This window comes from Hemitrygon akajei, chromosome 28, assembly GCF_048418815.1.
Source record: "Hemitrygon akajei chromosome 28, sHemAka1.3, whole genome shotgun sequence".
In the NCBI taxonomy this organism is placed as follows: domain Eukaryota; kingdom Metazoa; phylum Chordata; class Chondrichthyes; order Myliobatiformes; family Dasyatidae; genus Hemitrygon; species Hemitrygon akajei.
In genome coordinates, this window is record NC_133151.1 from 40,387,791 (window position 1) to 40,412,985 (window position 25,195).

Below are 25,195 nucleotides of genomic sequence, written 5' to 3' on the forward strand. Positions count from 1 at the left end.
GAAAAGACAGTGGAACAGCAATGGCAGGTATTCTTGGGAATAATGCACAAGGTGCAAAATCAGTTCATCCCCCAGAGAAGGAAGGATTCAAAGGGGGGAAAGGGGCCACAGTGGTCGACAAAGGAAGTCAGAGATTGCATAGTATTAAAAAAAAGGAAATATGACAGAGCTAAGGTGAGTGGGAGGACAGATGATTGGGAAGTTTTTAAGGAACAACAGAACTTAACTAAAAAGACAATACGGGGAGAAAAAATGAGGTACGAACGCAAGCTAGCCAGGAATATAAAGGAAAATAGCAAAAGCTTTCTTAGGTATGTGAAGAGAAAGAAGATAGTTAAGAACAATGTTGGGCCCTTGAAGAATGAATTGGGTGAAATTGTTATGGGAAACAGAGAAATGGCAGAAGAATTTAATGAGTACTTTAGATCTGTCTTCACTAGGGAAGACACAAGCAATCTCCCAGATGTATGGATGGGCCAAGGACATAGGGTAACAGAGGAAATGAAACAGATTGACATTCGGAAGGAAACGGTGATGAGAAGACTGATGGGACTGAAGGCTGACAAATCCCCAGGTCCAGATGGTCTGCACCCTAGGGTACTAAGGGAGGTGGATCTGGAAATTGCGGATGCATTGGTAATCATTTTCCAATGTTCATTAGATTCAGGATCAGTTCCTGAGGATTGGAGAATGGATAATGTTATCCCACTTTTTAAGAAAGGAGGGAGGGAGAAAACAGAGAACTATCGACCTGTCAGCCTGACATCGGTGGTGGGAAAGATGCTAGAGTCCATTATTAAGGATGAAATAGTGGCATATCTAGATAGCAGTGATAGGATTGGGCCGAGCCAGCATAGATTTACCAAGGGCAAATCATGCTTGACTAATCTGTTGGGAGTTTTTCGAGGATGTAACCAGGAAGTTAGACGGGGGAAATCCAGTGGATGTAGTGTACCTCGATTTTCAAAAGGCATTTGATAAGGTTCCACATAGAAGATTGGTGGGTAAAATCAAAGCTCAGGGCATCGGGGGGAAGGCATTGACATGGATAGAAAACTGGTTGGCAAATAGAAAGCAAAGGGTAGCGGTGAATGGGTGTTTCTGGGAATGGCAGGTGGTGACTAGTGGGGTGCCACAGGGCGCGGTATTGGGACCACAGCTGTTTACAATTTAAGTCAACGATTTAGATGAAGGCATTGAGAATAACATCAGCAAGTTTGCTGATGATACTAAGCTGGGTGGCAGTGTGACATGTGATGAAGATGTTAGGAGAATTCAGGGTGACTTGGATAGGCTGGGTGAGTGGACAGATATTTGGCAGATGAAGTTTAATGTGAATAAGTGTGAGGTTATCCACTTTGGGAGCAAGAACAGGAAGGCAGATTATTATCCGAACGGTGTAGAGTTAGGCAAGGGAGAAATACAAAGAGATCTAGGAGTCCTTGTTCATCAGTCACTGAAGGTGAATGAGCAAGTGCAGCAGGCAGTGAAGAAGGCTAATGGAATGTTGGCCTTTATTACAAAGGGAATTGAGTACAAGAGCAAGGACATCCTCTTGCATTTGTACAGAGCCCTGGTGAGACCACACCTGGAGTATTGTGTACAGTTTTGGTCTCCAGGGTTAAGGAAGGACATCCTGGCTGTAGAGGAAGTGCAGCGTAGATTCACGAGGTTAATTCCTGGGATGTCCGGACTGTCTTACGCAGAGAGGTTAGAGAGACTGGGCTTGTACACGCTGGAATTAAGGAGATTGAGAGGGGATCTGATTGAAACATATAAGATTATTAAGGGATTGGACAAGATAGAGGCAGGAAATATGTTCCAGATGCTGGGAGAGTCCAGTACCAGAGGACATGGTTTGAGAATAAGGGGTAGGTCATTTAGGACAGAGTTAAGGAAAAACTTCTTCTCCCAGAGAGTTGTGGGGGTCTGGAATGCACTGCCTCGGAAGGTAGTGGAGGCCAATTCTCTGGATGCTTTCAAGAAGGAGCTAGATAGGTATCTTATGGATAGGGGAATCAAGGGATATGGGGACAAGGCAGGAACTGGGTATTGATAGTAATTGATCTCAAAATGGCGGTGCAGGCTCGAAGGGCCGAATGGTCTACTTCTGCACCTATTGTCTATTGTATATTGAATTACCAGGTGATCGAGTAGTCCTCGGGGTAGTGCAAGTCTGTGTCGGGTATTGATGCTTTACTGCATGCTTGAGTGCTCAGTGGTGGTGGTGGGGGGGTACAGACGCTTTATTTGTTGGTGGGGGGGTTTGTTGCTTTGCTGCTGCTGCTGTGTGGGAGGGGCTTTGGGGTTCTAACATTGACCTGTCATTCATTCTTTGGGGCTCTCCTCTGTTTTCGTGGATGTTTGTGAAGAAAAAGGATTTCAGGATGTACATTGTAGACATTTCTCTTTGAACCTTTGAATGCACCTCGTTGTGGTCCGTGCACTGTACTCTCTGCCTGCACTGCACTCTCTCAGTAACTGTCGCACTCTATTCCTGTGTATATGCAACCATCTGTCTGCAGGGCAAGCAAACTGAAACTCATCAATAAACCAATGACCTGCCTTCGTCACCTGGGCTGATAGGTTCCTTAAGGTTGTCACAGCGGTGGGAGGGAGGGGAGGGAGCGAGGATTAGCCCCTCCAATGACCTGCCTTCGTCACCTGGGCTGATAGGTTCCTTAAGGTTGTCACAGCGGTGGGAGGGAGGGGAGGGAGCGAGGATTAGCCCCTCCAATGACCTGCCTTTGTCACCTGGGCTGATAGGTTCCTTAAGGTTGTCACAGCGGTGGGAGGGAGGGGAGGGAGCGAGGATTAGCTCCTCCAATGGAGTCTGGCTCAGACAGCCTCTGACAACCCAGTCCAGCTCCTGTCTTTCATTGTGCCCGGTGACAGGAGATGGGGCAAAGGTGGGTTACTGTCGCCTTAAAGCCAGTCGCTTCGGACAGATGGGGCTCATCAGCCGTGGCTGGCAGCTCATCGAGGAGAAGGAAAACCCTGATCTCAGGCCCCCTGCTCTTGGTGAAGGCTTCCGGAGTAAACCCGGAGGAGAGATCCAGGGATGGAGTCCCTAAGGCAGTCCTACGTTGAGACTGGCGCCAGACTGTATGGGTCTCTACGGTTCCTTTGGATTCGTCAGCTGAGTGAGGACGGGAAGGGAGGCTGCTGCACGGCTACCAGCTTGCTCTGCACATCGTACGCCCTGGACAGCTGGGACACAGCACCGATGGTCAGATAGAAGCAGAGAGGGTGCAGACAGCTCGAGAGGATGTTGGTTAGGCCGCAGTGCGAGTTCTGAAGGCAGGACGTGGGTGGCTGCACAGTTCACCTGCAGAGTTTCCGGTGTTTGATTCTTTTTATCTCAGCTTTCGAGGACCTGCAGTTTTTTTCAGATGTTTGTTGGCCAGGATGTTGCCTGGGACAGAGTTTCAGTGAAGGAGGGACTGAGGAGGGTCACAGAGTGTAGAGAGGGGTAGTGGAGAAACTTCTCCCTGTTGTAAAGGTGTTTAAAGCCACAGGGTGTTAGCTTTAGGGTAGGGGTACAGAAAAATGGGCATCCATAAGACATAGAAGCAGAATCAGGCCATTCAGCCCATTGTCTCAGTTCTGCCATTCCATCACGGCTGATTGATTATCCCTCCCGACTCCATTCTCCTGCCTTCTCTCTGTAACCTTTCAACACCCTGACTGATCACCAACCTCCACTTTAGTCAATGGCAGTACGAAGGGGGGGATGCAAACAGGAAATCCATCAGGGCTGTCACAGAGTGACGGCTATAGATCAAGAGGCGTGACCTGGTGTTGGGACACAAGCCGGGGCTTGATCAACTCAGGCTGGGTTGCCTGAGCCAGGGCGTCTGATGTTAAAGGACCCAAAACACCCAAGGGCCGGGTTAAATCACTGACGATGTGTCCCAGTGCATCTCAGCATCAATAGCTTGACCCACAGGACCGTTTGAAAATCCAGACAGATCGCCATCTGGCTCACTCGTTGTCCGGAACGTGAGCCGAGGCCGGCCTCTGGAAGATCAGGGTCACGGCTGGGTTTACAGCTTGACTGCTGGCGTACTTTCCTCTCCCTTTCAGCCCACTGCAGTCACTGGCAACTACCGTGGAGCATAAAAACATAACTGTACACATACGCATCGCTCGGGTGCCCAAGACCTTTGCGTAGAACTGTAGTGATTTTATGTACTGCACCGTTCATGACATGTGAGTGATGAGAAACCCAATTCTGATCTGGGTCTCTATTGTGGACTGAGAGTGGGAAGGGGAGGGGGCAGGGAGAGGGGAAACAGGAAGGATGTTCTCAGATGAGAACGAGATTCCAGGATGGTATGCTGCTTCCCTGGTGCCACTGCCTGAGGCATCCTGGATCGAGTCCTCGGCATGGTGAGCAGCCTGAAGTCGCGGTCCATGTAGGTACCGATGACATGGGTAGGATGAGTGACGAGGTTCTGCACAGGGAGTTAGGTGCTAAGTTAAAGGACGGGACCTCCAGGGCTGTGATCTCGGGATTGCTTCCTGCGCCACGTGCTAGTGAGGCCAGAACGAGGAAGATTTTACAGTTTAACACGTGGCCAAGGAGTTGGTGTAGGAGGGAGGGCGTAACATTTTTTGACCTCTTCCAGGGAAGGTGGGACCTGCACAGAAGGGACTGTTTGCATCTGAACTGGAGGGGACTAATATCCAGGTGGGTAGGTTTGCTGATGCTGCATGGGGGTGGGGAGGAGTTTAAACTAGAGCTACAGGTGGACGGGAACCAGCGTGCCAGAACAGTTAGTGGAAAGTTGTGGAGACAGATGCTGGAAAGACCTCGGACAAAGTCAGGAATGGAAAGGGTGAGCACGGTGTGACTGGTGTCCTGAGCCGTGTCTATTTCAATGCAGGAAGTATTGTAGGAAAGGCGGATGGACCAACACCTGGAATTATGATGTTGTAGCCATTAGTGAGATGGCTCCCTGGTGGCTCGGTGTTCCAGGTTCCATAGTTTGAGAGGCCACAGAGTGGGAGAGATTAGAGGGGGCGGAGTGGCATTACTCGTCAGGGAATTTGTCATGGCAATGCTCAGTCCGGACAGACGGCAGAACTCGTCTAGTGGGTGGAACTGAGGAATAAGGAAGATATCACAATGTTAATGGGGCAATATTACACACCACCCAACCGTTCACAGGAACACACTTGTAGAGATCGCAGACTGCTGTAAGAGACATAAGATTGTTATAGCAGGCCATTTTAACTTGATGGGACAGAGTTTGTCAGATGTGTTCAGGGAAGTTTCAGCGATCCGTATGTAAAAGCCCCAGTGAGAGAGTGTGGTCTCCTATTAGGGAGTCGGACAAGGCAGGTGACAGAAATTCGAGGAAGAGATCACTTTGCATCTAGTGATCATCAGTTAAAAGTAAACTTACAGGTCTGGTCCTGGAGTTGGAGAAAGGCCAGTTTTGACGGTATCAGAAAGGCTCTGGCAAGTGTGGACCGGGACAGGCTGTTTTCTGGTGTGCTTGTCAAGTGGGAGATCTTCAAAGCTGAAATTTTGGGAGTATGCATGTGCCCATCAAAATAAAAGAAGTAAAGCTGACAGGTTTAGGGAACATTGGTTTTCAAGAGATATTCAGGCCCTGGGAGAAGCCAGAGGGTGGTGGTAGACGGTTGCCTCTCTGACTGGAGGCCTGTGACTAGTGGAGTGCCGCAGGGATCAGAGCCAGGTCCGTTGTTGTTTGTCATCTGTATCAACGATCTGAACGATAATGTGGTTAACGGATCAGCAAATTCAAGGATTACACCAAGACTGGGGACGTACTGTACAGCAAGGAAAACCATCAATGCTCGTAGTGGGATCTGGACCAGCTGGAAAACTGTCAGATGGAATTTAATGCAGACAAATCTGAGGTGTTGTACTTCGGTGGGTCTCACACAGTGAACAACGGTGGCAGGACACTAAGGAGAGCGGCAGAATTGAGGGATCTGGGAATACAGGTCTATAATTCATTGGAAGTGGCGTCACAGGTAGAGAATGTCATAAAGAAAGCTTTTGGCACATTAGCTTTCATAAATCAAAGAATTAAGTACAGGAGACAGGATGTTATGTTGAAGTATAAGACGTTGGTGAGGCCTAATTTGGAGTATTGTGTACAGTTTGGTCATCTACCTACAGGAAAGATATAAATAAGATTGAAAGAGTGCTGCCTGGTCTGGAGGACCTGAGTTATAAGGAAAAATTGAATCGGTTAGGACTTTATTCCTTGGAATGTAGAAGGTTGAGAGGAGATTTGAAAGAGGTATACGGAATTATGAGGGGTATAGATAAGGTTTTTTATAGATAAGCAGGCTTTTTCCACTGAGATTGGGTGGGACTACAACTAGAGGTCATGGGTTAAGGGTGAAAGGTGAAAAGTTTAAGGGGAACATGAGGGGAAACTTCTTCATTCAGAAGGTCGTGCAAGTGAGGAACGAGCTGCCAACTCAAGTGGAGGATGTAAGCTCGATTTCAACGTTTAAGAGAAGTTTGGATCGGTACAGGGATGGGAGGGGTATGATCCGGTTGCAGGCTGATGGGAGTAGGTAGTTTAAATAGTTTGGCACAGATCAGGTGGGCTGAAAGGTCTCTTATGTGCTGTAGTTTTGTGTAAGATTCAGGAGCGTGGCTCGTTTCTGACATTTTGTATGACTCTAAGGGAGAGGGGAGGGAGCGGGAAGCACCAGAGAGAGACATTCAGTAATGATCAATAAACCAATTGTTTGGAATCTAATGAGCTTGCCTGGTGTCTCAGGGCTGGGTGTGTCTGCACCTGTGCCACCAACACCCCCTCCCTCGCTCCCCTGACCTGACACTCCTTCTCTGCCCCCTGTCCCACTCCCCTCCCACGGAGCCCCACCCTTGCCATTCCCAACATCCTTTGCTGCCGCCAGATTTACAAGCTCGCTCTCCGCTCCACGTTGACAAGTGCAGTACTGTGCAAAAGTCCTATTTATTGATATGTGCCTGAGACTTCTGCGCAGTACGGCTCAGTTTCTGTGCTACCATGGAGCCCTCTGACCCATGCTGAGTAAGGTGCCTTAGTCAGCGAGTTGCTTTCGGCCGTGCTCACCGGAATGCCCATGCCCGGCGCATCCAGGATGCAGAAGTCGTCGTTGTCGGTGGAGTCGCTGCCCGCCTCGCTTCCTTCGCTGGGGAACACATCCAGCCGATCGGCCATCGGGGGCAGCTTTGCCGGAGGCTTGTCCTGGTTGTTCTCACCCGGGAAGAGATAGACGGACACGGGGGAGTCCTGGCGGAGTAACGGCATCCCACCTGCTGACGGGAGAGAGGCGCAGTCCCAGTCACATCAGCAGCCAACTAGAGTCCGAACTAAACTAATCCCTTCTGCCTACACAAAGTCCTTATCCCTCCATTCCCTGCACATTCATGTGTCTAAGAGCCTCTTGAACGTCTCTATCGTATCTGCTTCCACCACCACATATCAGGCACACACCACTCACCTCCTGGTTCACTCAAAACAGCACATCTCCTTTAAACTCTCCTCCTCTCACACACTTTCTGGTGTGAGACGTTTGCACTCTGGGAGAAAGCTAATGGCTCCCCACAGTATCTACACGCCTCGCGATCTGATAAGCCTCCATCGTGTCTCCCCTCAGAGAAAACAATCCAGCCCCCCCTTTCAGCTCATATCCTGCATCCTGGGAAGCTGGGAGCAGATGCATCTCTGAATCTCAGAGTCTCATTATCCCTGCTCCTCCAACTGATCGCATCCCTGCCCTCTCTCTTAATCACTGTGCAACGTCCCTGCTGGAGGCTGCGATTGATTCTGCCCTCCCTGTCGTTGCAGACCGGTGAGAAAACGTCTTTCCGACCCTGAACAGGCACACACCAACACATCCTCAGGATGTTCCCATGGGGAGGGGGAGCGATACAAGCCCTGTCAGGTCTCAATGAACAAACTCATGCTTCCTCTAGCCTGGGTAGACACACAATGGCAAAATCACATTCTCTCCCCCTCCCCACCTCCCTCTTTCTCTCTCACAATTCACTCATGAGACGTAGATGCCAGCACTTACTACCAGCCCCCTTTGCCCTCGAACAGGAGGCAGTTAACAATGGGTCACATCGGGTGGTCTGGGGCTGTGTTGAGGCCAGTCCAGGTTAAGGATGGCAAATTTCCAAAACCTGGAAGTGGGTTTTTAACCACAATCCAGTGGTTTCATGCTCTTACTTCACATAAGCTTTCGGATTTGTACTTACACCCGTCAGCAGTGCCTTCACCCAAACTTGTGCCTCGCAACCTGGTCTACAGCTTTGCTAACTCATTACCTCCATTTCATTAGTCACAAACACTGACACAGTGCCTACGAAAAGTATTCACCCCCCTTGGAAGTTTTCATGTTTTATTGTTTTACAACATTGAACCACAGCGGATTTAATTTGGCTGTTTTGACACCGATCAACAGAAAGACTCTTTTGTGTCAAGGTGAAAATAGATCTCTACAAAAGTGAACTATATTAATTACAAATATAAAACACAAAATATTTGATTGCATAATTACTCATCGCCTTCAAGTCAGTATTTAGTAGATGCACCTTTGGCAGCAATTACAGCCTTGAGTCTGTGTGGACAGGTCTCTATCAGCTTTGCACATCTGGACACTGCAAATTTTCCCCATTCTTCTTCACAAAACTGCTCACGCTCTTGTCAGATTGCATGGGGATCGTGAGTGAACAGCCCTTTTCAAGTCCAGCCACAAATTCTCAATTGGATTGAGGTCCGGACTCTGACTTGGCCACTCCAGGACATTAACTTTGTTGTTTTTAAGCTATTCCTGTGTAGCTTTGGCTTTGTGCCTGGGGTCATTGTCTTTCTGCAAAACAAATCTTCTCCCAAATCGTAGTTCTCTTGCAGACTGCATCAGGTTTTCCTCCAGGATTTCCCTGTATTTTGCTGCATTCATTTTCCCCTCTACCTTCACAAGCCTTCCAGAGCCTGCTGCAGTGAAGCATCCCCACAGCGTGATGCAGCCTCCACCGTGCTTCACGGTAGGGACCGTGTGTTTTTGATCATGTGCAGTGTTTGGCTTACACCAATGTTTATTCTGATGGCCAAAAAGCTCAAACTTGGTTTCATCAGACCACAGAACCTTCTTCCAGCTGACTTCAGAATCTCCCACGTGCCTTCTGGCAAACTAGCTGAGATTTCATGTGTGTTTTTTCCAACAGTGGCTTTCTCTCTGCCACTCTCCCATAAAGCTGTGACTGGTGAAGCACCCGGGCAACAGTTGTTGTATGTGCAGTCTCTCCCATCTCAGCCACTGAAGCTTGTAACTCCTCCAGAGCTGTCACAGGTCTCATGGTGGCCTCCCTCACTAGTCCCCTTCTTGCACGGTCACTCAGTTTTTGAGGACAGCCTGCTCCGGGCAGTTATACAGTTGTGACATATTCTTTCCATCTCTTGATGATTGACTTAACTGAACTCCAAGGGATATTCAGTGACTTGGAAAGTTTCTTGTGTCCATCTCCTGACGTGCTTTTCAATAACCTTTTCATGAGTTGCTTGGAGTGTTCTTTTGTCTTCCTGGTGTAGTTTTTGCCAGGATACTGACTCACCTTCCAGATACAGGGGTATTTTTACTACAATCAATTGACTGTACACGGTGATCTCCATTTAACTAATGATGTGACTTCTGAATCAACTGGCTGCACTAGTGGTGGTTTGGTGTGTCATATTAAAGGGAGTGAATACTGATGCAATCAGTTATTTTGAGTTTTATATTTGTAATTAATTTAGATCACTCTGCAGAGATCTATTTTCACTTTGACACAAAAGAGACTTTTCCAAATAAAATCCACTATGATCCAATGTTGTTAAACAATAAAACATGAAAACTTCCAAGGAGGCGTAACAGTGAATACTTTTTATAGGCACTGCACATCCAGACACAAACCAACTCACTCCTATGTACTTGTCCACAAACGTATGCCCGTATGCACTGCCTGTCAGATGCAAACTCATCCGCACCCTCCCCAGACGTGGCCCCCACGCGTCCTCTCCAGATGCGCGACCCCCCCCATGCACCCTCCCCAGACGCGCGACCTCTCCCACGCGCCCTCCCCAGACGCGCGACCCCCCCACGCGCCCTCCCCAGACGTGCGACCCCCCCATGCGCCCTCCCCAGACGTGCGACCACCCCCACGTGCCCTCCCCAGACGCGCGACCTCTCCCACGCGCCCTCCCCAGACGCGCGACCCCCCCCCACGCGCCCTCCCCAGACGCGCGACCCCCCCCCACGCGCCCTCCCCAGACGCGCGACCCCCCCCCCACGCGCCCTCCCCAGATGCGCGGCCCCCCACACGCCCTCCCCAGAAGCGCGGCCCCCCATGCACCCTCCCCAGACGTGCGACCCCCCCCATATGCCCTCCCCAGACGCGCGACCTCTCCCACGTGCCCTCCCCAGACGCGTGACCCCCCCCCCACGCGCCCTCCCCAGACGCGCGGCCCCCCACACGCCTTCCCCAGATGCTCGGCCCCCCACGCGCCCTCCCCAGGCCTCACCCCAGATGTGCAGCCACCCACCTCTCCCCCTCAGACACAACACACCCATCTGCCACCCCTACCTGCGTCCTCGCCCGCATTCCCATCCGCACCGTCAGATCGGCCCTCACCCAGCGCTCAGGCCCGAGCACGGCCGCGCACTCCCCACGTGCTCAGACTGCGATCCAGCCACACTCACCTCTCCCGTCAGCTGAGTCTCTGCGGCTCCGCTCAGTATCGATCAGGGCGTCCGTCAGATCCCCCTGGTTGATCTCGGCTGTCTCCGCCGGGAACCGAGGGGGGAGGGCCGTCGCTGACTCTGGCAACTGGAGGGTGTGGAGAGCCAGGGTTAAAACCCATCTGATTGTCGCGGGCCCCTCCCATTCGACAGCCTGCACGGTTCTGCGTGGGGACCGTGTACAGGCCCGGGTATTATAGAAAACCACAGCACAGATCACAAGACAAAGGAGAAGCAGGCCCTTTGGCCCATCGAGTCTATTCTGAGTGGACTCTCCTGTCACAACAGACCGTTCAGCAGCAAGAGGCATTTGTTTGAACAGGTTCCTGTGTTTTGTGGCTGTCTGTGGGAAGACAAGCTTCAGGATTGTGTACGGCATACATACTTTGATAATAAACGTACTTCGAAGCCGGAATCTCAGCAGCCGAGGTGGAGATCCTGTATCTACATCAGCTGCCACAAAGCTGAGCTGCCCTAAATTCCAGTACCTGTCGTCTCTCATCTCTCCTGCTTCCTTCCTCGCTACCCAAACTGCACTCACTACTCCAGGATTCACCCACTCCGCTTCTTTACAACGTAGAAGGCCATTCAGCCCATCATCTATCTTTGCTCACAAAACAAGCCCATTTAGCACTAAATTTCTACGGAACCACTCCCACCAAGAGCTGGTACGTACGGTGGGAAACGTGAACCCGCTCTCACCGAGCGTCCGGCAGACCGGATGCCGGTACGTACGGTCGGAAACGTGAACCCCCTCTCACCGAGCGTCCAGCAGACCGGACACCGGTACGTACGGTCGGAAACGTGAACCCCCTCTCACCGAGCGTCCGGCAGACAGGACACCGGTCCGTACGGTTGGAAATGTGAACCCCCTCTCACCGAGCGTCCGGCAGACTGGACACCGGTACGTACGGTCAGAAACGTGAACCCCCTCTCACCGAGCGTCCGGCAGACTGGACACCGGTCCGTACGGTCGGAAACGTGAACCACAAGGCTCAAGAAGAGTTGAAAGGTTAAAGGTACATCAGCCCTGAGATTCGTCTTCCCACAGGCAGCCACGAAACAAAGAAACACCACAGAAACGTTCAGAGAACAACATCAACTCCTAAACGCAAAACGGAATCCAAATCACGCAAACGGCAAAATGGCGAGCCAAAAACAGAATATAAAACACCAAACCACAAACTCATCAAAGCAGTCCACACATACAAGACCTGAGTCCATAGCAGCACAATTAGGCCATTTGGCCCATCGAGTCTGCTCTGTCATTTCATCATGGCTGATCCATTTCCCTCTCGGCCCCAGTCTCCTGCCGTCTCCCCGTATCCCTTCATGCCCTGACCAATCAAGAATTTATCAACTTCTGCCTTAAGTATAAAGACTTGGCCTCCATAGCTGCCTGTGACAATGAATTCCACAGATTCACTCTCTGGCGAAAGAAATTCCTCATCATCTCTACTCTAAAAGGACACCTCCCTATGCTGAGGCTGTGTCCTCTGGCCTTCGGGTCTCCCGCCATAGCAAACATCCTCTCCACAACCATTCTAACAAGGCCTTTCATGATAGGTTTCAACGAGATCACCCCTCATTCTTCTGAATTCCAGCAAATACAGGCCCAGAGCCATCAAACGTTCTTCCTATGACAAGCCATTCAATACTGGAATCATTTTCCTGAGCCTCCTTTGAACCCTCTCCAGTTTCAGCACATCCTTTCTCAGATAAAGAGCCCAAAACTGCTCACAATACTCCACATGAGGCCACACTAGTGCTTTATGAAGTTTCAACTTGAAATTCATTCCTGCTTTGATATTCTGACCCTCTTGAAATGAAAGCTAATGTCGTATTTGCCTTCCTCACCACAGACTCAACCTGCAAATTAACCTTTAGGAAATCTTGTATAATGACTCCCAAATCCCTTGCACCTCCAATTTTTGTATTTTCTCTCCATTTAGAAAATAGACAACCCTTTCATTTCTTCTACCAAAATGCCGGACCGTACACTTTCCAACACTGTATTCCATTTCTGTGCCCATTCTCCTAATCTGTCTAAATTCTTCTGTAGCCTCTCTACTTCCTCAAAACTATGTGCCCCTCCAAGGATCTTCATATAGTCTGCAAACTTTGCAACAAAGCCATCAATTCCATCACCCAAATCATTGACATATAAAATGTAAAAGGAAGCAGTCCCAACACTGTCCCTTGTAGAACACACTAATCACCGGCAGCCAACCAGAAAAGGCTCCCTTTATTCCCACTCTTTGCCCCCCTGCCAATCAGCCACTGCTTTATCCATGATAGAATCTTTCCTGTATAACCATGGGCTCGTAGCTTGTTAAACAGCCTCATGTTTTACACCTTGTCAAAGGCCTTCTGAAAATCCAAGTACACAACATCAACTGATTCTCCTTTGTCTATCCTGCCTGTTATTTCTTCAAAGAATTCCAACAGATTTCTCAGGCAAGATTTTCCTTTGAGAAAACCATGTTGACTACGGCCTATTTTATCAAGTGCCTCCACATACCCTGAGACCTCATCCTTAATAATCGACTCCAACATCTTCCCAACCACTGAGGTCAGACTAACTGGCCTAGTTTCCTTTCTTCTGCCTCTCGTCCTTCTTGAAGAGTGGAGTGACATTTGCAATTTTGCAGTCTTCTGGAACCGTTCCAGAACCCAGTGACTTGTGAAAGATCATTACTAATGCCTCTTTTCAGCCACATCCTTCAGAACTCTGGGATGTAATCGGTCTGGTCCAGGTGACCTGTCTATCTTCAGACCTGTCAGTTTCCCAAGAACCCATACCAGGCAAGGTGAATGGGTCTATTGATGACTACAGAATGTCTCTCTGGTGCTTCCCGCTCCCTCCCCTCTCCCTTCCCCTTTTCCCAACCATGATCCCCCTCTCCCTGCCCCCTTCCCACTCTCAGTCCACAATAGAGACCCAGATCAGAATCAGGTTTATCATCACTCACGTCATGAAATCTGTTTTTTTTGCAGCAGTAAAATGACTACATTATTCTGCAGAAGTCTTAGGCACCCAAACTACATAAATGTGCCTAAGAGTACTACGATATAGAAACACCAAAATACGTGAAGAGCTCTTGTTTTGAATGCCAACCATACAGAACCTTCCAGACTGAATCTGGTTGTTTAGTTAATTTCGAGATACAGGGTGGAGTAGGTCATCCTGGCCCAATGAGCTGCAATGCCCAGTAACCCCCTAATCACCGGATAATTTACAACCACCAATTATCTGAGTAACCGGGACGTGGGAGGAAACCAGAGCCGGGTGAAGCCCACGCCTTCCACGGGAGAACGCAGAGACTCCTCACAGACAGCGCCTGAACTCCAACGTGCTGAGCTGTAATCGTGCCGCGCTAACCCTGGTACCATGCGCGCCATGTTAGCCACTGTCATATGTATTGAGGGCCAGTGAAAACAGAGTTTTACATTGCCACCCCTACAGAACACTTCCCCACTGCAGTGTAGCGAGATAGCCCGAGGGATAAAGAACATCGGAATGTAGAATAAAGTGGCAGAGTCACCAACAGAGTGCGTCGCAGCCAAACAATCAAGATCAAAGATCCCAACACAAAGATCATGAGGTCAAGAGCCCATCTCATCAGACTGGGGATCGTTCAAAAGTATTCTGTAGTTAACACCCCTGTTAGCTGAAGTTGGGCGGCGGTGTTAGCTGTAAGGAGGATGCAGGGTGACTTGGATCGGTTAGGTGAGTGGGCAAATTCATGGCAGATGCAATTTATAACCATATAACCATATAACAATCACAGCACGGAAACAGGCCATTCCGGCCCTCCTAGTCCGTGCCGAACTCTTAATCTCACCTAGTCCCACCTACCCGCACTCAGCCCATAACCCTCCACTCCTTTCCTATCCATATACCTATCCAATTTTACCTTAAATGACACAACTGAACTGGCCTCTACTACTTCTACAGGAAGCTCATTCCACACAGCTATCACTCTCTGAGTAAAGAAATACCCCCTCGTGTTTCCCTTAAACTTTTGCCCCCTAACTCTCAAATCATGTCCTCTCGTTTGAATCTCCCCTACTCTCAATGGAAACAGCCTATTCACGTCAACTCTATCTATCCCTCTCAACATTTTAAATACCTCGATCAAATCCCCCCTCAACCTTCTACGCTCCAATGAATAGAGACCTAACTTGTTCAACCTTTCTCTGTAACTTAAGTGCTGAAACCCAGGTAACATCCTAGTAAATCGTCTCTGCACTCTCTCTAATTTATTGATATCTTTCCTATAATTCGGTGACCAGAACTGTACACAATATTCCAAATTTGGCCTTACCAATGCCTTGTACAATTTTAACATTACATCCCAACTTCTGTACTCAATGCTCTGATTTATAAAGGCCAGCGTTCCAAAAGCCTTCTTCACCACCCTATCTACATGAGACTCCACCTTCAGGGAACTATGCACTGTTATTCCTAGATCTCTCTGTTCCACTGCATTCCTCAATGCCCTACCATTTACCCTGTATGTTCTATTTGGATTATTCCTGCCAAAATGTAGAACCTCACACTTCTCAGCATTAAACTCCATCTGCCAACGTTCAGCCCATTCTTCTAACCGGCATAAATCTCCCTGCAAGCTTTGAAAACCCACCTCATTATCCACAACACCTCCTACCTTAGTATCATCAGCATACTTACTAATCCAATTTACCACCCCATCATCCAGATCATTTATGTATATTACAAACAACATTGGGCCCAAAACAGATCCCTGAGGCACCCCGCTAGTGGATTTAATGTGGATAAATGTGAGGTTATCCACTTTGGTGGCAAGAACAGGAAAACAGATTATTATCTGAACGGTGGCCGATTAGGAAAAGGGGAGGTGCAACGAGACCTGGGTGTCATTGTACACCAGTCATTGAAGGTGGGCATGCAGGTACAGCAGGCGGTGAAAAAGGCAAATGGTATGTTGGCATTCATAGCAAGAGGATTCGAGTACAGGAGCAGGGAGGTGTTATTGCAGTTGTACAAGGCCTTGGTGAGACCGCACCTAGAATATTGTGTGCAGTTTGGTCCCCTAATCTGAGGAAAGACATTCTTGCCATAGAGGGAGTACAAAGAGAGTTCACCAGATTGATTCCTGGGATGGCAGGACTTTCATATGAAGAAAGACTAGATCGACTGGGCTTATACGCACTGGAATTTAGAAGATTGAGGGGGGAATCTTACTGAAACATATAAAATTCTAAAGGGATTGGACAGGCTAGATGCAGGAAGATTGTTCTCGATGTTGGGGAAGTCCAGAACGAGGGGTCACAGTTTAAGGATAAAGGGGAAGCCTTTTAGGACAGAGATAAGGAAAAACTTCTTCACACAGAGAGTGGTGAATCTGTGGAATTCTCTGCCACAGGAAACAGCTGAGGCCAGTTCATTGGCTATATTTAAGATGGAGTTAGATATGGCCCTTGTGGCTAAAGGGATCAGGGGGTATGGAGAGAAAGCAGGTACAGGGTTCTGAGTTGGGTGATCAGCCATGATCATACTGAATGGCCTACTCCTGCACCTATTTTCTATGTTTCTACAGATGTACCATGGAGGGTGTTTTAACCGGCTGCATCACCATCTGGAAACTGTTCAATAGTATTCTGTAGTTAACACCCCTGTTCTACAGATGTACCATAGAGGGTGTTTTAACCGGCTGCATCACCATCTGGAAACTGTTCAATAGTATTCTGTAGTTAACACCCCTGTTCTACAGATGTACCATGGAGGGAGTTCAAACCAGCTGCATCACTGTCTGGAAACTGTTAATAGTATTCTGTAGTTAACACCCCTGTTCTACAGATGTACCATAGAGGGTGTTTTAACCAGCTGCATCACCATCAGGTCTGGAGGGGGCGGGGGAAGGGGAAGGTTGTAAACTCAGTCAGCTCCGTCATGGGCACCAGCCTCCCCAACATCCAGGACATTATCACGGAGCGATGCCTCAAAAAGGCAGCGTCCATCATTAAGGACCCCCATCACCCAGGACCTGCCCTCTTCTCATCGCTACCATCGGGGGGTGGGGGGGGGGGTACAGGAGCCTGAAGACACACACTCAACGATTCAGGAACAGCTTCGTCCCCTCTGCCATCAATTCCTGAATGGACATTGAACCCATGAACACCACCTCACTACTTTTTCCTCTCTTTTTGCAATATTTATTTAATTCTTACTGCGATTCACAGTGTTTATTACTCTGTAGTGAGATTTGGTTGCAGGAGGGGCAGAATTGGCAGCTCGGCAGAGCAGGAGGGATTAAAGGGAGAGGGGTTACTGGTCAGGAAAATGTCACGGCAGTGTCAGTCAGGGTCCGGTGAGGCATCGTGGGTGGAACTGTGGGATAGGAAAGGTAGGACCACATTAATGGGGCTGAACTCCCGACCACCCAGCAGTCTGCGGGATTTAGAGGTACAGATTTGTAGAGAGATTGCAGACCGTGTAACAAACATAAGATTGTTTAGAAGGTGATTTTAACTTTCCACATATTGACCAGAACTCCCAAACTGTAAAAAGATGAGATGGGATAGAGTCTGTCAAATGTGTTCAGAAAGTTTCCTTACACAGAAGTCCCAACGAGAGAGTGTGTCATACTGGATCTGCTATTGGGGAATGAGTCAGGGCAGGTGACAGAACTTTGGATATGGGAGACTTTGCGTGCAGTGATCACAATGCCAATAAAGTCAAAGTAAACATTCAGAAAGATAGGCCTGGCCTGCGGGTTGAGATTCTAAATTGGAGACAGGCCAAGTTTGAAGAAATCAGAAATGATCTGGCAAGTGTGGATTGGGACAGGCTGTTTTCTGCCTCAGGCGGCCTTGGTGAGATTGAGGCTTCGAAAGTGAAATGTTGAGAGCACAAAGCTTGTACGTGCCCGTCAGAATAAACGGTAATGATAACACGTGTAGGGAGCTTGGTTTTCAAGAGCTGTTGAGGTTCTGGGTAAGAAGGGGAAAAAGGAGGTGCAGAGCAGGGACAGGCAGGAAGAACGAATGAGGTGCTTATGGAATACACAAAATGCAAGAGAACACTTCAGATAGAAATCAGGACGGCTAAAAGAAGGCATGAGGTTTCTCTAGCAGAAAGGTGATGCAGCATCCTCAGAGATTCTACAGATACATGAACAGCGAAAGGATTGCAAGGGACAAGACTGGTTCTCAGGAAAATCAGAATGTTAATCTATGTGTGGAGCCAGAAGAGAGGGGGAAGATCTTAAGTGAATTTTTTGCAACTGTATTTACTCAGAAGACAGGTGCAGAGTGTATAGAAGTGAGGCAAAGTAGCATCGGTGTGTGGATGTGCGGGCAAGGGGTACAATCTTGCTGAGGTAAAAAGGCAAGGTCGGTCGGTACTTTGTTCATTTATTCTGACTAATCTGGGAGACAGTTAGAGCAGTGGTGTGCTCCGTTTGCAGTTTGTGGGAAGTCAGGGCGAGCACTGTTGTCCCTGATGACCACACCTGCAAAAGGTGCATCCAGCTGCAGCTCCTATCAGACCGAGTTAGGGAATTGGAGCAGGAGCTGGATGAACTACGGATCATTCGGGAGGCGGAGGCAGAGATAGTTAAGAGTTATCGGGAGGTAGTCACACCGAAAAGACAGGAGGTAGACAAATGGGTGACAGTCAAGAGAGGCAGGGGGAGCAGACAGAGAGAGCAGAGCACCCCTGTGGCCGTTCCCATCAACAATAAGTATACTGTTTTGGATACTGTTGGTGGGGATGACCTACCAGGAACAAGCTGCAGTGGTCCTGTCTCTGGCACTGAGGTTGGACCCTCGACTAGGAAGGGGAGGAGGGAAGAGAAGAGAGCGGTAGTGATAGGGGATTCTATAGTCAGGGGGGCAGATAGGAGATTTTGTGGGGAAGATCAGGAGTCTCGGATGGTATGTTGCTTCCTTGGTGCCGGGGTCCGAGACATCTCAGATTGGGTGCAGGTTATTCTCGAGAGGGAGGGCAAGAACCCAGATGTTGTGTTCCATGTAGGGACCAACAACGTGGGTAGGATGAGTGAGGGGGTCCTGCGTAGGGAGTTCAGGGACTTAGGTGCGAAGCTGAAGAGCAGGACCTCCAGGGTAACAATCTCAGGATTGCTACCTGTGCCACGTGTGAGTGAGGCAAGGAACAGAAAGATTATACAGATTAATACGTGGCTGAGAGGATGGTGCAGGAGGGAGGGCTTCAGGTTTTTAGATAATTGGGCTTTGTTCCAGGGAAGGTGGGATCTGTTCCGACGGGACGGTTTACACCTGAACTGGAGCGGTACTAATATTCTTGCAGGGAAGTTTGCTAGTGCTTCTTGGGGGGGGGTTTAAACTAAATTTGCAGGGGGCAGGGATCCAGAATGCGAGAGAGGATAGCCAGAGGAAGAATAAAGGACAGGTGGGGACTACACGGTTCTGGAATATTAAGTGTGTAGTAGAGAAAGGTGAGGCGGAACAAGTGATAAGGAGGACACATGTACAGAGGGATGGTCTGACGGAACATGGAGTTAAATGTGCAGAAAGAATAAGTAAATTTAGGAAGGACAACAAAATTCAAGGGGCGTATAGCCCGATGGGAGTTCGGGGAGCTGGGTTAAGCACAATAGGCACCGATTCAAACAGAGAGAGGAGAAATGGGTTAAAAATTCTATATCTGAATGCACGAAGTGTCAGAAATAAGGCGGATGAGCTTGAAGCTCAGGTGCGAATGGGTAACTATGATGTTGTTGAAATAACGGAGACATGGCTGCAGGGAGATCAGACCTGGGAAATGAATGTACAAGGGTATACATGCTATCGTAGGGACAGAAATGTGGGCAGAGGGGGTGGGGTGGCCCTGTTGGTGAGGAATGAGATTCAGTCCTTTGCAAGGGGGGAAATAGCATCAGGAGAAGTAGAGTCTGTGTGGATAGAACTGAGGAACAGTAAGGGCAAAAGGACCCTAATGGGTGTTGTCTACAGGCCACCAAACAGTAGCATGGATATTGGGTGCAAGTTGAATAGGGAGTTAACATTGGCATGTGGCAAAGGTAATGTCGCAGTAGTTATGGGGGATTTCAACATTCAGGTGAACTGGGAGAATCAGGTTGGTGCTGGACCCCAGGATAGGGAGTTTGTAGAGTGCCTACGGGATGCATTCTTGGAACAGCTTGTACGAGAGCCGACCAGGGACAAGACTATTCTGGATTTAGTGTTATGTAATGAACAGGATTTGATAAGCGATCTTGAAGTAAAGGAGCCATTAGGAGGTAGTGACCATAATATGATGTTTTTATCTGCAATTTGAGAAGTTTAAGGGCAGATCGGAGGTGTCAGTGTTGCAGTTGAACAGGAGAGACTATGGAGCCATGAGGGAGGAGCTGGCCAAAGTTGACTGGACGGATAGCCTAGCAGAAAAGACAGTGGAACAGCAATGACAGGTATTCTTGGGAATAATGCACAAGGTGCAAAATCAGTTCATCACCCAGAGAAGGAAGGATTCAAAGGGGGGAAAGGGGCCACAGTGGTTGACAAAGGAAGTCAGAGATTGCATAGCATTAAAAAAAAAGGAAATATGACAGAGCTAAGGTGAGTGGGAGGACAGATGATTGGGAAGTTTTTAAGGAACAACAGAACTTAACTAAAAAGGCAATACGGGGAGAAAAAATGAGGTACAAACGCAAGCTAGCCAGGAATATAAAGGAAGATAGCAAAAGCTTTTGTAGGTATGTGAAGAGAAAGAAGATAGTTAAGAACAATGTTGGGCCCTTGAAGAATGAATTGGGTGAAATTGTTATGGGAAACAGAGAAATGGCAGAAGAATTTAATAAGTACTTTAGATCTGTCTTCACTAGGGAAGACACAAGCAATCTCCCAGATGAATGGATGGGCCAAAGACACAGGGTAACAGAGGAAATGAAACAGATTGACATTCGGAAGGAAACGGTGATGAGAAGACTGATGGGACTGAAGGCTGACAAATCCCCAGGTCCAAATGGTCTGCATCCTAGGGTACTAAAGGAGGTGGCCCTGGAAATTGCAGATGCATTGGTAATCATTTTCCAATGTTCCTTAGATTCAGGATCAGTTCCTGAGGATTGGAGAATGGCTAATGTTATCCCACTTTTTAAGAAAGGAGGGAGGGAGAAAACAGAGAACTATCGTCATGTCAGCCTAACATCAGTAGTGGGGAAGATGCTAGAGTCCATTACTAAAGATGAAATTGTGGCATATCTAGATAGCAGTGATAGGATTGGGCCGAGCCAGCATGGATTTACAAAGGGCAAATCATGCTTGACTAATCTATTGGAGTTTTTCGAGGATGTAACCAGGAAGTTAGACGGGGGAGATCCAGTGGATGTAGTGTACCTCGATTTTCAGAAGGCATTTGATAAGGTCCCACATAGGAGATTGGTGGGTAAAATCAGAGCTCATGGCATTGGGGGGAAGATATTGACATGGATAGAAAACTGGTTGGCAGATAGAAAGCAAAGGGTAACGGTGAATGGGTGTTTCTCGGAATGGCAGGTGGAGACTAGTGGGGAGTAACAGGGCTCGGTATTGGGACCACAGCTGTTTACGATTTACATGAACGATTTAGATGAAGACATTGAGAATAACATCAGCAAGTTTGCTGATGAAACTAAGCTGGGTGGCAGTGTGACATGTGATGAGGATGTTAGGAGAATTAAGGGTGACTTGGATAGGCTGAGTGAGTGGGCAGATACTTGGCAGATGAAGTTTAATGTGAATAAGTGTGAGGTTATCCACCTTGTATTATCTGAACGGTGTAGAGTTAGGTAAGGGAGAAATACAAAGAGATCTAGGAGTCCTTGTTCATCAGTCACTGAAGGTGAATGAGCAAGTGCAGCAGGCAGTGAAGAAGGCTAATGGAATGTTGGCCTTTATTACAAAGGGAATTGAGTACAAGAGCAAGGAAATCCTCTTGCATTTGTACAGAGCCCTGGTGAGACCACACCTGGAGTATTGTGTACAGTTTTGGTCTCCAGGGTTAAGGAAGGACATCCTGGCTATAGAGGAAGTGCAGCGTAGATTCACGAGGTTAATTCCTGGGATGTCCGGACTTTCTTACGCAGAGAGGTTAGAGACTGGGCTTTTACACGCTGGAATTAAGGAGATTGAAAGGGGATCTGATTGCAACATATAAGATTATTAAGGGATTGGACAAGATAGAGGCAGGAAATCAGTTCCAGAGTCCAGTACCAGAGGGCATGGTTTGAGAATAAGAGGTAGGTCATTTAGGACCGAGTTAAGGAAAAACTTCTTCTCTCAGAGAGTTGTGGGGGTCTGGAATGCACTGCCTCGGAAGGTAGTGGAGGCCAATTCTCTGGATGCTTTCAAGAAGGAGCTAGATAGGTATCTTATGGATAGGGGAATCAAGGGATATGGGGACAAGGCAGGAACCGGGTATTGATAGTAGATGATCAGCCATGATCTCAGAATGGCTGTGCAGGCTCGAGGGCCGAATGGTCTACTTCTGCTCCTATTGTCTATTATCTGGGAATGTGGGACTGGTAGTGAGAAATGCTCCGGTTAGGAAGGAAGGGCGCAGAGAAGATTCACAAGGACGTTATTGGGACTTGAGAGTTTGAGTTATAATGACGGATAGACTGGAACTTTAACTTTGAAGTGTAGGGACGATCTTAGAGAGATTTATAAAATAATGATTTTACAATTTTATGATATTCTGAATTATGGCTGGATTAGAAGGGATGAGGCTGGACAAACTTGGGCTGTTTTCTCCGGAGCACTGGAGGCTGAGGGGAGATTTGACTGAGGTTTGTAAGGTCTTAAGAGGCACAGATAGAGTGGACAGACAGTATCTGTTTCCCAGAGTTGGAATGGAATGTCTAATAACAGAGGGCATGCATTGAAGGTGAGGGGGGAATGTTCAAATGGGATGTGAGGGGAGCGGGGGGCTGGAACGAGTTGCCTGGGGGGATGGCCCAGGCAGATACATTCTGGCCGGTTTGGGCACAGAGCAGCTGACCTGGCTTGCTAGCCACTACTCAGAAGCAGTGGAGTTGATGTGGCATAACCGCGGGAGATTGTCTCGGACATTTCACTTGCAATCGCAAGACTCTGTTGGTCAGCGATAAATAATGTAGCCGCAGGCCTGTCACCCTTGTCTGGTGGAGGGAGAGTCGACGTGGGGGAGGTGGAGCCTCATTTGTAGTGAGGACTAGGCCTCAAGCCTCGGGCTCGCCTGCTGCTGCAGACCAGGTGGGAGACCTGGAAGTGCAACAGCGTGGTTGAGCTTGGCTGGGGCAAGGCCTCGGCCGTCAGTGCTGCCCTCCCGTGTCCAGGAGGAGCAATGACAGGCTGCACGGCTTGTGCCAGGAGACTCGGTCGCTCAGCATCTTGGATGAGATGTTTTGTTTTGAGTGAATATGCTTCTTTGCTCAATATTCTGAATTATGTTACTCACTATTTTGAATGTTTTGCACCTTGACCCCATAGGAACACCATCTCGTTCAGCAGTATCTACACAGTGCCTATAAAAATTATTCACCCCCCTTGGAAGTATTCATGATTAATTGTTTTACAACACTGAATCACAGTGGATGTAATTTGGCATTTTTAACACTGATCAACAGAAAAAGACTCTTTCGTGTCAAAGTGAAAACAGATCTCTACAAAGTGATCTAAATTAATTACAAACATAAAACTCAAAATAACTGATTGCATAAATATTCACTCCCTTTAATATGACACACCAAACCATCACTGGTGCAGACAACTGGTTTCAGAAGTCATGTCATTAGTGAAATGGAGATCACCGTGCGCAGTCAAGGTGTTTCAATTGATTGCAGTAAAAATACCCCTGTATCTGGAAAGTCCAACTGCTGGTGAGTCAGTATCCTGGCAAAAACTACACCATGAAGACAAAAGAACACTCCAAGCAATTCTGCAAAAAAGTTATTGAAAAGCACGTCAGGAGATGGATAAAAGAATATTTCCAAGTCACTGAATATCCCTTGGAGTTCAGTTAAGTCAATCATCAAGAGATGGAAAGAATATGTCTCAGCTATATAACTGCCCGGAGCAGGCTGTCCTCAAAAACTGAGTGACCGTGCAAGAAGGGGACTAGTGAGGGAGGCCACCATGAGACCTGTGACAGCTCTGGAGGAGTTACAAGCTTCAGTGGCTGAGATGGGAGAGACTGCACATACAACAACTGTTGCCCGGGTGCTTCACCAGTCGCAGCTTTATGGGAGAGTGGCAGAGAGAAAGCCATTGTTGGAAAAAACACACATGAAATCTCAGCTGGAGTTTGCCAGAAGGCATGTGGGAGACTCTGAAGTCAGCTGGAAGAAGGTTCTGTGGTCTGATGAAACCAAGTTTGAGCTTTTTGGCCATCAGAATAAACATTGGTGTAAGCCAAACACTGCACATGATCAAAAACACACGGTCCCTACCGTGAAGCACGGTGGAGGCTGCATCACGCTGTGGGGATGCTTCACTGCAGCAGACCCTGTAAGGCTTGTGAAGGTAGAGGGGAAAATGAATGCAGCAAAATACAGGGAAATCCTGGAGGAAAACCTGATGCAGTCTGCAAGAGAACTACGATTTGGGAGAAGATTTGTTTTCCAGCAAGACAATGACCCCAGGCACAAAGCCAAAGCTACACAGGCATGGCTTAAAAACAACAAAGTTAATGTCCTGGAGTGGCCAAGTCAGAGTCCGGACCTCAATCCAATTGAGAATTTGTGGCTGGACTTGAAAAGGGCTGTTCGCTCACGATCCCCATGCAATCTGACAAGAGCGTGAGCAGTTTTGTGAAGAAGAATGGGGGGAAATTGCAGTGTCCAGATGTGCAAAGCTGATCGAGACCTGTCCACACAGACTCAAGGCTGTAATTGCTGCCAAAGGAGCATCTACTAAATACTGACTTGAAGGGGGTGAGCAATCAGATATTTTGTGTTTTATATTTTGAATTAATTTAGATCACTTTGTAGAGATCTGTTTTCACTTTGACACAAAAGAGTCTTTTTCTGTCGATCAGTGTCAAAACAGCCAAATTAAATCCACTGTGATTCAATGTTGTAGAACAATAACACGTGAAAACTTCCTTGGCGGCGGGGGGTGGGGGGGGGGGGGGCGGTTGCATACTTTTTAATAGGCACAGTATATGGTTTGAATAATGATTAAAATTGAGTTGATTTGACTTGAGAGATGTTTAAATAGGTACCGGAATGTGAGGGAGATGGAAGGATGTGGGGATTAGTTCAGTCGGCCATTTGATTACTGTTTGAGTTGTCACTGTGGGTTGAAAAGCCTGTTCAATGTGGGTGCACGGTCACAGAGGGGCCTTCCACCACAAGAGAGAAGTGTGAGAAACACCCACACACAGCTTTATGGATCACCAGCAGATGATCTGTGAGAGGAATAATTTAAAAGGGATGTGTGGGGAAAC

At 48.1% G+C, this 25,195-nt stretch overlaps 1 protein-coding gene across 1 annotated transcript in view; it reads right to left on the minus strand.

The window, feature by feature from the left end:
• LOC140717863 (autophagy-related protein 2 homolog A-like) overlaps positions 1–25,195 on the minus strand; it is a 319,916-nt gene that overhangs the window by 47,988 nt on the left and 246,733 nt on the right. The window contains 2 exon segments of the mRNA XM_073031584.1: positions 7,092–7,294; positions 10,723–10,849. Coding sequence (XP_072887685.1) covers positions 7,092–7,294; positions 10,723–10,849 — 330 coding nt within the window.